General features: G+C 38.4%; 1 protein-coding gene across 1 annotated transcript in view; it reads left to right on the top strand.

Annotated features, from left to right (window-relative positions):
• Window positions 1-14,836, top strand: part of KCNH7 (potassium voltage-gated channel subfamily H member 7) — a 340,601-nt gene that overhangs the window by 284,243 nt on the left and 41,522 nt on the right. The window contains exons 10-12 of the mRNA XM_083348517.1: window positions 8,861-9,113; window positions 10,391-10,596; window positions 14,674-14,773. Of these exons, the coding sequence (XP_083204643.1) occupies window positions 8,861-9,113; window positions 10,391-10,596; window positions 14,674-14,773 (559 nt within the window). The remainder of the gene's footprint in view (window positions 1-8,860; window positions 9,114-10,390; window positions 10,597-14,673; window positions 14,774-14,836) is intronic.

Below are 14,836 nucleotides of genomic sequence, written 5' to 3'. Positions count from 1 at the left end.
TGCAATGAAGAAAGAGTGAGGAAAATAAGGGAGGAAATGTTAGTGTTCTTCAAATACTTAAAAAGGTACTGTGCAGAAAGTCTCCCTTATTCTAGGAAAATGAATTGTTACTGGAAGACAAATGGAATTTTAGAACAAGTGTTTTTAAACAACAGAGGGAAAAAAAGTTCAACGACAGAGTCAGTAATTCAAGATTATGAGCTCCCCATTGCTGGATATACTTATGAGCAGACATTTGAATTCCTGCACTGACCGAAGAGTTGAATTGAATGGTTTTAGTAATCTCATCCTCTGTGGCCACAAAAGTTTGATTTGTTTATCATGGCTATCGGTTTTGAGTTGTACCAATTTTTTTTTCCTTTGTTTTTTTTAACCACCTGGAGTCTTGGGAACTGGGCAGTACAGAAATATATGTAACAAATAATTTAACTTCTGTTACCAATATGCAGAGTTGCAAAATCCAGCCCTTGTTTGTCCTATCATAAAACTTAACAAAAAGCCAACTTTTATCACCTCTTGCCTGCATTGTTTTTCCCCTGCTTCAGTTGTCCCTAATTTGCTTCTTTGCCAATTCAGTTTTGCCAGTTGTGATGAGCCAATAGTAAGGCAATAGCGTGGTATGTAAGATGGCCTCTTGGACGTATAGTTAAGAGAGACAAAAACTAATATCAAAACAGAGGATAAAAGAAGACATCTGCCCATGATTTGCATATCATTTGCATATCATTTGCACATGCTGATTTGTATCTACAGATAAACATTTAAAAATTATTGTCTTGACTTAAAATGGAATAATTCAGAAAGATTGTGACTAAGTGGCCTATATGTCCATTCAGTTAGTTGTCCACAGGCTAATTCTTCTTGGTGTTTCATCGGCTTTATCATTAAGACAAAGAAAACCATACAGTCCTGTGAATTTAAGTTACAGTGCACAACATCTGGAGGAGACAAGGGAGATCTGGGGATAAGGCCAAGAGACCAGGATACATTAGGAGAGAAGGTGCTTGCCTTCTAGAATGAAATTCCTCCTGCAATGGGAACTATAGAAGAGAATAGTTGTAGTTCATGGGATCCATGTTGTTCCTCGAGTTTGATTGTTTTCGTGAAGACATTTCATTACCAAACTAAGTTACATCATCAGCGCCTGATGATGCTAACCTATTTTGGTAATGAAACATCTTCAAGAAAATAACCAGCACAAAGGACCTCACAATGGGAACTATCCTCCCACACTGATAACATTCGAGAGGACTTGAAGATCTACCTCTACTCCCAGGCTTTAAGTTAAAGTGGTTGGAGCCTCTTAGTAGTACTGTGTTGGCTATATTTGCCACCTTGCTTTTTATCCATGGTTATTTATTTAGGTATTTTTTAAACTGTTGTTCCATTTTTGAATGGTATCGTCTTTCATTTTCTTTGTTCAACTCTGAACTACATTTGGAGTCAGGTGGTCCTAAATCAAAGAAATGCAAAAATGTTTGCACCTCCTCTAATTCTGTCAGTACATCAGACTGAGATTATTATAATTCCAATTCACTTTGGTTCATCTTGTCTACTTTGCTGTTTCCATTCAGCATTGACTAGTTTGCATGCTGTTCATTATAGAAAGACACAATTTGGAGAGGAGTCATATGTGTGTTTCCTTTCCTAATGTTCATGCTTCCATGGTCTTCCAGACATCAAGTTAATCAAACTGATATTATAACCTTAGAAATATTAAAATGTAAAATGCACTTTAGCAGATTCTGCTATTTTAGTTTTTATAAATGTTACTAGAATGTCTTAGTCATGCTGGTTTGTGAATTCAATATCTATTATAATTCATAATTTTTGTCCCATCTTTACTACCTAGTTAATTGGGTGCTTTTATATTATTCAGCACACAGTTAATTGTGTGCTGAATAATATTAAAAAAATGCCACAATTTTACATAACCCAATTTGGACCTGTCTGATTTTCTAAATATATTCCTGTAAAATAATATTTGTGTTTCAAAAGGTTCAAATCACCACCTTTTGATGCCAGAAGACTCTAGTATGATATAATGCAGAGGTCCTCAACCTTTTGGGACTGGTTCCGTGGAGAAAGGTTTTTCCACGGACCGGAGGGGGCATGGTTTTGTATGCTGCCTGCATCCCACAGATGGGGTTTGCTTGTTTGTGCGGACTGGCTGTTGGCATACCGCAGCTGGGTACCGGTCCACAGACTGGGGGTTGGGGACCCCTGGTATAAGGCATAAATGTCAAAGAATAATAAGATATTATGAAGTTTGATGGGGTCAAACCATTGAACCCTCACAAATATCAATCAGGAAAACCACATTGGGTGACAATTGAAATGATCAGTGAAAAAAAGTGATGGTCATTGGAATGCTTGTATTTATATCTTTAAGACTATGCCACATCATGCCAGACTTTGAAGGCAAATGGCAATTACTGAGATGACTCTTTATCAGTAACTAAAGTACCTGCTCTGTTAAAAAAAGAACTGATAATGATAAACCTGTTGAATTTCACAGCTAAATGGCCTAATAAATAGATGAAAATTTTCACTTTGCTGCCTAAGGCTGCACTCCTAAGAACTCTATTCTGAGTGTAAGCCCATAAAGATTTGATAGGGCTTATTAACAAGTAAATATGTTTACTTCAAATACCACAATCAAATCAACGTAATTTGGAAAACAGACCATTTGATTTACGGAGAAGCAGACGAATAAGACTTGTTTTATTAAAAAAAACAAGATTTATTTTAAGATCAAAATGTAAATATTTTGTGACAATTCTGGTAGATGAATACACTTCCATCCTTCACCAATTATATGGAATTCAGTGCTGGAAGGCAATAGAAAAACACTGAAATAAAATACAAAGTAAATGTAATTCCTTATGACAGTTTCCTTTTAACAATTCTTCCTTTCTTTTTATTAACTTATAAAGTAAAGCCATATTTCTACCCCAGTTGTATCACTGAATTTTCATCCTTTGAGCATTATGGAAAGTCTATCTTCATCTCCATCTTCACCTTCTATACACCGTCTTCCAACTTCACAGAATCAGATACAGATGGAACGAAGGGTCAGATATTATTACCTCTGGTATTTTCAGTTTGGTCACTGAAGTAGCCTTCTAAATTCTGGCAGACAGACAGACAGATAAAAAAAATCAATTTCCTCTGCAATGCAGTGTTGTTGCAGCTGAGAGATAATGTTGTATTGAACTTAATAGCAGTGATACAATCCTTATTTGAAGTATAAAAGAGAATGAACTGTTCTGAGGAGGGCTAAAATATAGTGCCAAAGATTCTGCCTTCCTCTCTCCAGATCACATATATTGACCCTTGCCATCTATTTCTCATGAAATCAGTGTATATATAGTTTCAAGTGACAAGTGAGAGGAGCTGCTCTCTGCAGAGCCCTAAAGAAGGAACTCTATGCCTCAAGAGATTAGGGTTATTTCTTCTATTTGTGTCATCTTCTGTGAAGCCAACTTCTAGAAATATTTCTACTTAAATTCCATTTTTAAATGGAATTTAATCTGAATTATCTCCCCCTCCCCCCCTGATTCTGTACTGTTTTTCATCAGACAATCTTGTGCTAATTACGATAGTTTTGCGTCATATATAATGTACATAATTTCTTAGCGACTTTGAGCAACTTATTTTGATTGGGAAGGGCAGGAATATACACTGTTGTGTACAACAATCAGGAACGAGCACTTGTAAATGTGGTGCGCCTAAGCATGTAACCATGGAACATTGGTGGGGGGGCTGGGTGTTTTTGGCTCCTACAAGGGAACTCCTAACCCTTCTCCACAACCCTACTATTACCTACCCACAACTCATAGGAAGATGCCCGTTGATTTTTCCCGATAAAAAACCCTCTCTGCCCTGTTTACTTGGAAGAAGGCAACTGGCAATTCTCTTTCCATGGGTAGCATGGAAAATATAACTGGGAGGGAATAAATGTGTGCTAAAGTCTATTACTCCTTTCTCCCTCCCAAGTGAAAGCCATTGATTCATTAAGTGTTCAAGCCTTAATCATGCTCATCAAGACTAAAGAACTATAGAGGGAAGTTGAGAGGCAAAAAAGAAGAAATAAGCAGTAACTTTGGAAGAGGGTGATTTCATCCTTCACACTCACAGCCAGAATGTTTCATACACAGACCCAAAATAAAATTCCCCAGCTCCAATAACAGGCCATAAAATCAGTTACTGCCCAGAACCTCTCTCTGAAGGAGAAATATGAAAAGTAAAGTACCGTAAGTAAGTAAGTAAGCAAGCAAACAAACAAATTCTAATCTGCAGCATCTTGCTGAATAATTCCTTGATTTCCAGCTTGGAATTCTATGGGTAAGGATTTCTTTTCTTACCTGACTTTCAGCCACCTTAAGGGACCATACTGTATCTGATGGAAAAACAAAAAGCAAACTGGGGCTTACCCTCTCCTTTTTTAAAAGCTCTTCTGAAATGGGGATCTCTGCACTCCCGGTAGAGGTTTTCTTTGGAGATTTATTCTTTGTGGAGTTCTCTATGGTTTATTTGGACTGACACTCTGTTATGCGGTACTCGGGATACGACCCGCCAAACTGCCGACCTTCTGATCGACAAGCTCAGCGTCCTGTTCCTGACACAGTGTAATCAACGAATCCCCGATAATCCTCACCGTTACATGACACACAGACAGCTGGAAGGCAAAGGCAAAATATTACTATAAGTATAAGAGATGCTGCTTCTATCTTGCTACATCCTCCACTTCCTTCAGAAACAAAACAGAACTTGGTCCATATAGTTGACCCATATGGCAGTAATCCACAAGTCACAGACTGGATCCCTCTATAGTTTGCTCCATCTCCTATGATGCATTTCCTTACATAACCTGTGAAGTGATAGTTGAGAATAGTTGAGAAGTAAATTCTAATGCAAGATGCACTCAGAAAGTGTAATTGGTCAGAATACACTGTCTGCGTGCTGGCAAGTGAGGCCTTCTGCAGTCATATATCATCCAAACTGCAGGCCCTGCATTGGCTTTCAAGAGGTTTCTGCATACTGTAAAAGTGATGGCTTTAACCTTGAAAGCTTTCGTGACTTCCTTCTCCAGGTAGCCTGGATCCATTCAATATGCTCCTCCTAGTTAGGAATGCTGGGTATCCCTTGTGGAAAAAAAAAGAGAGAGAGAGATCAGTAGTGATTGCAGTGTTTCCTGATGTTAGCCCCACAGCCTTCTCCTGAACTTTGTGCTTTTTTTGAAAAGCAATGAAAACAAAACCGTTCCAGAGAGCTTTTGAGGGCTGATGGACACCTGGAATTGAGTATGATTGTAAAGAATTATCATTTTAGCTGCGACAATTGGATTGTGCTTTTGTAATTGTATTGTGTCTTGGTGTTTTCTTACAACAAAACCATCGTAAAACAAAACACATCCAAACACTCTGTATGAAAAGAGATCTTTTAACGGGAAAGATAACTTTACAAGATGTCCAGTATTCTATGCCATTGGTGGGATCAATTCTAAACGTCCATGCATTCAGCTGAAATGACAGTTTTTTTAAAAAACGGTTAAAAAAACCTTATGCTGCTAGAATTGGCGTGGTTGTCTACGAGTGAATAAAGAATAAATAAGGTTATGTTGCTGGAGAAGTTTACAATCCCAATGCTGAGCCTTTATTATCACTTTTTAGGATCAGGGTATTAAAAAGTGCAGATTAATTGCTTAGAGAAGCAGAACCAAGTTAATTACATCTGTTGTTTATTAGATGTAGCTGACTCTTAGTTCCCTAAGAGGTGCCTTCTAGTTTGAAGTTATTTCTTGCCCTTGGCCAATTTTGTGTGTGGTGATAATGTTCTGAGCAGGAATGACATTCAAGGCAGATGAGATGAGAAGGGAGAAACTACGGGGGTGGAGAGTTCACATTTGTTTCCTTTATATTTTAAAGTGAGTTTACTTAATGTTGCCTTTTCATATATTCCAAATATGTAAGTGAATTTTCAAGTCAAGGAGTATATCGAAAATTTAAGGAAAAGTGAGATAAACCAGTGTTTGCAAAAATGAGAAACTGAAAGAAATGTGCTTCGGGCCACATTTTATTACTTCATTGGTGTGCTCACGCTTTGATGATTTCATTGGTTCTTTATCCTCAGGCTAGAAAAGGATTAAAAAGTTCTTAGGGACTTGTCATAAGCTGTTGAAGGGACCCAATGTGCTTTAAAAGGTGCTTGAACTCTAACTATGAAACTCATTGAGTTGGACTCAAAATCTGTGTTGGGCTTTCTTTTGAATGGCACTATAGAGGTGATGCCGGAGACTAAAGGAGAAAAGAATTATTGGGGAAAGCATCAGAGTCCATCCTCCAGCAAGACCCAGCCGGGGGCGGGGGCAGGGAGGAGGGGAGGAAACGGAGAAAGGCCTTTTGTTCTTAGAGCAGTCCTTCAGGATCCAAAATCAGAACTCAGTTGTCACAACCAATACATGTAGCCCTCGACTTATGATCACAACTGAGACTAGAATTTCTGTTTCTAAATGATGTGGTCATTAATTTTATGACCTTTTTGGCACAGTCATTAAGTGAATCTTGTGTTTGTTAAGTGAATCTCACTTACCCCATTGACTTTGCCTGTCAAAAGCCCTCTGGGAAAGTTGTAGTGGCAGTCACATGACCCTGAGATACTACAACTGTTAGAAATACACTCCAATTTTGATGACATGGCCCACAGGCATTGAAAAATAGTCATTAGTACGAGGATTGTCATAAATCACTTTTTTCAGCATGTCATAACTTTGAATAATCTTTAAACGAATGGTTGTAAGTCGAGGACTGTATACAAAAACAGTGCATTTTTAAAAAACGAAATCTTGACTATGCTAAACCTAGAGAAATCTAGCAGAGTGTCATGTTTCCTTTTTCCTGAACTTTGAAATGGCAATCCTGGCCCTAAGACATTAAACTGTAGAATTTTACATGATAGTTACTTTTTGTTCTTTTGCAGCACAAGTCCTATTTATGTAAAGTCATTTCTTAATGCATAGCTTTGCTTTGATGAAATGATATTCTCCCATCAAATATAACAATCATCCGTATTTTGCTTATTAATACCGGAGGAATAAGATCGATGTTTTTGGATATGAATCTTTAAATGGCTGCACCAAACTTTGTTGTGCTGAAATGGAACAAAAACTTAAAGATTTATACACTGGCATTATGCTACATCATTTAATTAATACGCATTTAAATGTAATATGTGAAACATACAAAAGTATCAAATCCCTTTAAAGTAGTTGGTAGATAGATAGATGATAGATAGATAGATAGATAGATAGATAGATAGATAGATAGATAGATAGATAGATAGATAGATAGATAGATGTAAAATCTCATTCTATTTGGGTCACAAGCTGAAGAGTACTTTCGTACTTTTGTAATTGAGCCCTCCTTCATAATGCACCAGTGATATAGGGAAGAAAGGAAGAGATGCAAGGTTCAGATTGTGCAGCTTTTGTTTGAGAGGGAATTGCAATCCCTCTCTCCTGGGTTCAGGAACACAGCTCTGCTTTTGGAGAGCCTGCAATGATTTTTTTTAGAACTGTGAATATCAATAAAGTGAAAAAGGTTTTCAGCTGCCCTCAAAACTCCACAACCAGTGCCAAGCGTACTTTTTTTAACAGGGCAAAGGCAAAGGAAAGAAAAGGTTGGTGGGATACTCTCTTTGACTCTGCCAGGTTTCAGAGACATCAAAAGATTGTTGGCAGAGATGGATTGATCATTTTCATAATCGCAGAAGGCAGAGTGGGAGTGGATTTCTCTTCCCTTGAACCAGGCCTAACAAAATAATTCATGTTAAGCTGCCATTAGCAATCAAAGGAAGTGCCTCAGTGCAGGTTCACAGCATCCAAGGGCTGCTGGTATCGAGGTTGGAGCAAGGAAAGGAAGAAGCAGATTCCTTGATCCTACCTGCTGCTATTCCACTAATCAAGTATCCATCTCCACCATGAGCAAAAATATTCTTTGCTTCTTCTAAAAGCAGAAACGTTTAACCTACATCAAGCTTGGTCCTTTGCAGCAAATAACAGATGTCCCGCTGCTTCCATAAACCTCCAAATTAAGCAAAGTCAAATCTGGGCCTCCCCTCTGTCTGTTCACTTTTCCTACGTCAGGGACCCACAACTTCAAAAGGAAGCTTTTGCTGGGCCTGGCCTGAATCAGTGCTGCCTGGGGGCGAGGGGGTGGGGGGAGGCAATGGGAGGATTTCCTTAAAAGCCAGCGCAAAAGTAAAACATCCCTTTTTGAAGAATTGCATCAGCCTCATTAATTGGTTTCCTTTCATAAGATTCAATTATTCTTTCTTCCAACACAAGCTGGCTCCGTCTTTGGGTCATTGAAACATACATCTTTTTCATCTTACTCCCTTCACATGACTCATGATTCATCCCACTTCTCTCATGTGGTGTCCCATAAGGTTTAGTCTCCTCTCTTTCCAATGTCCTTGGGGAGCACAGGGTTGCCATCTCAGCATGACCAGAACTCATGCCCTCCAAAAGACAGGCCTAATCATCAGGGATGTATCAAATTAAGAATCTGGACATAATCACCTTATAGTGAGTTATTAATGTGTAGAGAGAAATCCAATTCTGATGGTTTTGATCCAGCTAGCTAAATAAAAGAACATCCTGCGACTGCAACCTAGATCAAACATGAATGCTTTTGCCCCTATCGGTGCTGCCAATCAAATTTCTGATTATGTTTTCATCTCCGTTGTATTACAGATCTCGTGCCAGTTTATCTGGCACCTGATTGAACAAGGAAATGATATTCCCAAACTATAGGCCAAGCAGCTTGGTTGTACTAAACTCTTACATTGTCTTCATCAGGTCCTAAAGGGGTTTCCAGAATGTTTGCAAGCTGATATCTGTCTCCACCTCAACCAAAGTTTACTTCAGAACTGCAAAGCTTTCCAGGGGGCGAGTAAAGGGTGTCTCCGGGCTCTGGCTATGAAGTTTAAGACAACTCATTCACCTCCTGGGGACACACTAGTCCATTGTGGCGATATTCTGACTGCACTTTACTTCCTTTCCCGAGGCTCCATTGAAATCCTCAAGAATGACATGGTTGTAGCAATTCTTGGTAAGCATTCAAAAATACTATTACATCAGGAAATGTTTCATGGTTTGATCAGATTCCTTTCCAAGAGCAGAATCAGTACTGCATATAATGGAATTAATAAAAAGAGAATATGCATTAATATCATATTGAATCCAATATTTTTTTTCCTTTTCATAAAATGTAAATTACATAAAATTTAGAGAAAAGGAATATGTCATTGTGAGGAGAAGAGCAGGCAGAGCTGTGGGGTGGAGTTAAACATGTCATCAGCTTAGAGTCCTTACATTTCCACAAACGATCTAAGTCCAACCTCTCTTGAATTCTGTTGGTCAATGGAATTCAAGTAAGGTTGGATTTGGATTGTTTGTGGCAATGTAAGGACTCTAAGCTTGTAAGGAGACATTTAACTGCCCCCCCCTGCCTGCTTGTCTCCTACATCAAACAGTTAAAGCAGCTCTAGGTTCTGACTCTCAGAAAAGCAACTACTATAATTTAACAAAACAAAATTAAGCTTGAATTACATTAGGATCAGATGTACACTACTACTATGCTAGTGGAAAAATACCTGTCCACAGTTTAGATATTCCAAATTACAAAATACAGAAAACGCCTTAACAGTGATGAAACTTTAGTGCTCATCCTTTAGGGCAGAGGTCCCCAACCTTTTGGGCACCAGGGACCGGTTTCATAGAGAAAGGTTTTTCTGCGGACCAGAAAGTGTGGTTTTGTGTGGGGCTTTGCTTGTTTATGTGGACTGGTTGCTGGCATGCCACGGCCCTATAGGACTGGGTGTTGGGGACCTCTGCTTTAGGGACTGCCAACAATTATTGCCATAATTGATGAATACCTGATGGAAAGAATATGTTTCCAGCACACATCTTGACTTCAGAACTCAACCATCCTTACTTCCAAGGGTTTGAATCATCATATGCTCCTTGCAAAGTTTTACAAGGATCTTTTATGAGGATCATAAATAATTGCAGCTTTATCTCCACAGCTAAAAGCCCAATTAATTCTGTTCAAGCAATAACAACCTTCTGCAGAAAATGGCATCCATTAAGTAAATATGGGAAAGACTTTAATCACAGTGGATTGTGTTATTCTATTATACCTGCATTGATTTGTTAGTGAGATTTCCAGAGAGGAAGTTTTTTGTGTTTTTTTTACAGGAAAATAAATAACCGGTGGTTAAACAATCATTTTTAGACATTTCTGTCTTCTTTTTTTAAGCTTTCTGGGAGGGGGACAAATATGAATTCTTGTAATTACCGTGCTTTTCTGTGCCATTACTGTTACAGGCAAAAACGACATTTTTGGAGAGATGGTCCATCTTTATGCAAAACCAGGAAAGTCAAATGCAGATGTGAGAGCACTAACCTACTGTGACTTGCATAAAATCCAGCGAGAAGACTTATTAGAGGTTTTGGATATGTATCCTGAATTTTCAGACCTGTTTCTCACCAATTTAGAACTCACTTTCAACTTGAGACATGAAAATGCAAAAGTATGTTAATTACAGAGTTGGGATATCCTCTCATTTCCCAATTAGAGTGAAGTTTTTTTCTTTTTATTCTGTTCAGTTGTGTCCGATCTCAGAGGCTGCCTGGACAGGTCACTGCAGTTTTCTTGGCAAATGGTTTTCAGAAGTGGTTTGCCATTCCCTCCTTGATGAAATTAAGGCAAAAACAACATCTACAAATTGTCTAGAAAGAGAGAGAGAGAGAGAGAGAGAGAGAGAGAGAGAGAGAGAGAGAGAGAGAGAGAGAGAGAGAGAGAGAGAGAGAGAGAGAAAGAAAGAAAGAAAGAAAGAAAGAAAGAAAGAAAGAAAGAAAGAAAGAAAGAAAGAAAGAAAGAAAGAAAGAATATAGTTTGTGGCCATAATAAAAATTGATTAGCAAAAAAACGTAGTAAAATTCTCTCCTTTTGCATTGTTTATTTTCATGATAAGGGACTAGATCATGAAGAACATGCTGTTTGATCACAGATATATTGATCATAGATACGTACATAGGTTGATACATAGAAACATGTAGAAAAAAGCAGTTATACAGCAGAGAAAAGAACAGCAATTCTATTACATGACATATTTAGAAACTAAGGACATTATAAATAAGATTATCCATGCCTCAGTTTTCAAAATAATGGATCCACAATCTGAAATTCAATCTCAGTAAAGACAATGACTCTCAGTCTCTCCCTCTATCTCTCTCCCTCCCTCTCTGTTTATCTATAATGTAATAGCTCTAGATTACTACCTAAATTATCCTACTAGCCATATTTTTCTCATTACTTGTAGTCTCTGCTTCACCTTGCATACAGTACATTTCTCCTCCTCCGTCTCTTTCCTCCTTCTTCCTGTTTCCATCATCTCAATTTCGAGCCACAATACAAGCTACATGTATCTCCAGTGCCTATCCATACAGCACAGTACCGTAGATGTTTCAGCTGGTCAAATTTGAATTCCAATAAGTAGCAAAATGTTACTCTTGTTAAGCACTGTTTGGCTGTTTTTCCTTAGTCATCCACAATTTAAAGAGCTTCTGCTCGTATATAATGGTGTTGTGTTTTGTTTTGTTTTGTTTTGTTTTGTTCCTTGCTCCTTACCATCTGCACTTGGGAGTCTAGAACTTGTTGGGTTGTACCTTTCCTGAATGAGGTTGTCCCTCATTTGAACATCCTGTCAGAGCCCTGTTTCCCAGTTTCTCCCCCCTGCTTCTTGAAAGCAGGGGGGGGGAGAAAGGAAGACTAACAGTCAGATGTATTTTTAATGCCCATCGTTAGTCATTTAAGTGGGAATGCAAAAGAAAAGCTGCTTATGGTTCCCACTTCCATCTTGTGACCTCTTGCTGAGGTAAACCCCATTTTAGGCCATGAATCCATTTCTTGGCACCACACATTTAAGCAGAATTCAGTGGAATTGGAATAGGAGAAAGGGTACTGTCTTTTCTCGAAAACTCCCGTCAATTGTCTTTGGAGGACCAGAAATTGTGAAGGGTAATTGAAGGAACTTGCTGTGTTTAGCTGTGCGAAAAGCCATTTGAGAGGAGGTATGACAGTACTCTTTTAATGTGATATCACCTAGAAGATCAAGACCTTTTTTATTTCATCATACAGGATGCAAAAAATATTTAACTTGCATTACAAAAAAAAGGAGATTCCAGAAGATAGATAGAAAATGGTACCTAGCAATAAAAGCAGTTGGATAATTGTACCAAATGTCCTAGAAATAGGTAATCTCCCTTTCATTAAATTCACTTAGGCAGATACTAGTCAGCCATGTATTGAGGATGCTACCTGTATACTATATGGGTGGTTCTTGAGGGTCCAAAAGGCCCGCTCTAATTCTACAAATCACAGAAAGATTCTAGGGAATAAAAAATGTGCTAACTTTTGTTTTAGTCTCCAAGCAAAGAGGAAGAATAGAAAGTTTTTTAAGGTTCATGTCAATCCACAAAGGAAGTAGACTGAACTTACTATATGAATGCAAATGACGCAATGAATGATGGTCTCATTAAGTGAGAGTTAAATTATATATCTTTTTAAAACCCATTATTGAGGAGTACTTTAGACCTAGTGAAACCTGTAGAGTAACAGGGGAACATTAAAATTTTAATTAAAGTCAGACAAAAGAGTTAGGTTACACAGAATTTCCATAACAATTTTGTAAATCTCCAATGTGGGTTCTGTCTGTATCTTTAAACAAAATTTCCTAAAATTCTCAGCATTCCCTAGCTGGCTAGGGAATTTTAGAAGCTGAAGTCCATGCATCTGGTGCTGGGTGGGGAATTCTGGGAGTTCATCTTAAAAATCCACACAGCTTAAATGTCGTCAAGTTTGAAAAATGCTGATCTAGAGCAGACATTTCAAAGTCATGACGTCACATGATGTCACACGACGTATCGTGACTTTTTCCCCATTGCTGGCAATGGGGTGGGCGCGGTTTCAGTATGATGCATCCGGCCTGCGGGCCGGCAGTTTGACATGCCTGATCTAGAGGATATCCACAATAGGCAAAACTGCTGTAAATTGTAATCTGTATTTTAATGAGCAATGAGTTTATTAAATACATGGGGCCGACTTATTCTCCAAAGCACCTGAGGGTAGGACAAGAAGCAATGGGTGGAAGCTCATTAAAGAGAGATCCAATCTGGACTAAGGAGAAATTTCCTATCAAGGATTGTAAATATTTTAAGATATACAAGAGACTCCATCGATGGGAGTTTTTAAGAAAAGATTGGACAGCCATTTTTTAAGAAGACCTCCAAGATTCCTTCCAGCCATACGATTCTATGATTTACCAAGAAAATGGCATTTGCAGAGCTAGCATAATGTAGTGCTTAGAAGCTGGGAGATGATGGGTTTAATCCTACCTTGCGCAAAAGGCAGCTGGTGACCTTGGGCCAACCATTCTCTCTCTGCCCTAGAAAGGAGTCAAGGGCAAACCATGCTAAACTTCTCTAAGAACTTTTGCCTTCATCTTTCCTGTATTGAGAAGACAGAGGCCTTTTGCTTTCTATCTCCTATTTTGTTTTGTTTTCTTGTTTTGTTCTGTTTCTGTTTAGTGAAAAATGGCTATGTATATCTCAGAAATTCTTGACAAAGAGCAGAGATAATTAAATATTAGAAGAAATGGCAGTCACCAAAAGAAAAGCTGATTTTTTAGCTATGAAAGTCACATCTCTGTCACTGGCTCAATGATAGAAGGAAGCTCAGTGGGTTAGGACACTGAGCTTGTCGATCAGAAGGTCGGCAGTTTGGCGGGTCGAATCCCGAGTGCCACATAACAGAGTGAGCGCCTGTTACTCGTCCCAGCTTCTGCCAACCTAGCAGTTCGAAAGCACGTAAAAATGCAAGTAGAAAAATAGGGACCACTACGGTGGGAAGGTAAAAGCGTTCCGTGCACCTCTGGTGTCTAATCATGCCGGCCACATGACCACGGAGACATCCTTGGACAAGCGCTGGCTCTTTGGCTTTGAAACGGAGATAAGCACCGGCCCCTAGAGTCGGAAACGACTAGCACGCATGTGCAGGGGAACCTTTACCTTTACTTTTAATTAAACATCATAGCGAATTATAATTTACTACTACGTTACTGTCTGAAATAAACAATCCATAAGGGGTTGTTTTCAGTTTTTTTCTTCACTCTGTTTAAAAAAGAATAAACAACTTTAAATAGTTACTCAGAGAACAAGATGTAAAGGGGATGTTAATTAGTATTCCAGTGCTGATAATTAACATTCTTTTCAAAAAAAGAATCTTCAATATCATCTCCTCTTCAATATCACCCATACATCTAATATAAATTGTGAGACTTACTCAGAAAAGGAATTACTACTTTTGTTATTGTTGTTTGCATATAGACAAAATGCTGGGCATTGGAATATTCTATTCTGCCTAGGAGAAGTAGAAGAGAGACCATTTCATATCTCTCCATGGTTCAAAAGCTTTCTGTGTATAGAAGGAACCCTTCCATCTATGGACAGTAGAGTTCTGAATCCATCTCAAAGTAAACAAGTGAAGAGTTGTATAAATAAAGTCATATGTCTCTGATCTGCCATATATGGATATCTTCCTTTTCAAGGCTGATCTCGGAGTAAGGCGACAGACCACAAATGATTCGGATGGAGACAATGGTAAACTCCGAAGAAGGAAATTGTCTTTTGAAAGTGACATGGAGAAAGGTAAGGATGCCTTCATATACTAAATGATGTTTTTTTAAAGAATAATCACATAAACCTATACTA

The sequence above is a fragment of the Vipera ursinii genome (genome assembly GCF_947247035.1).
Source record: "Vipera ursinii genome assembly, chromosome: 1".
NCBI lineage: Eukaryota > Metazoa > Chordata > Lepidosauria > Squamata > Viperidae > Vipera > Vipera ursinii.
Note: the sequence above shows the minus strand (reverse complement) of the source record. Positions and strands in the feature narration are given on the sequence as shown.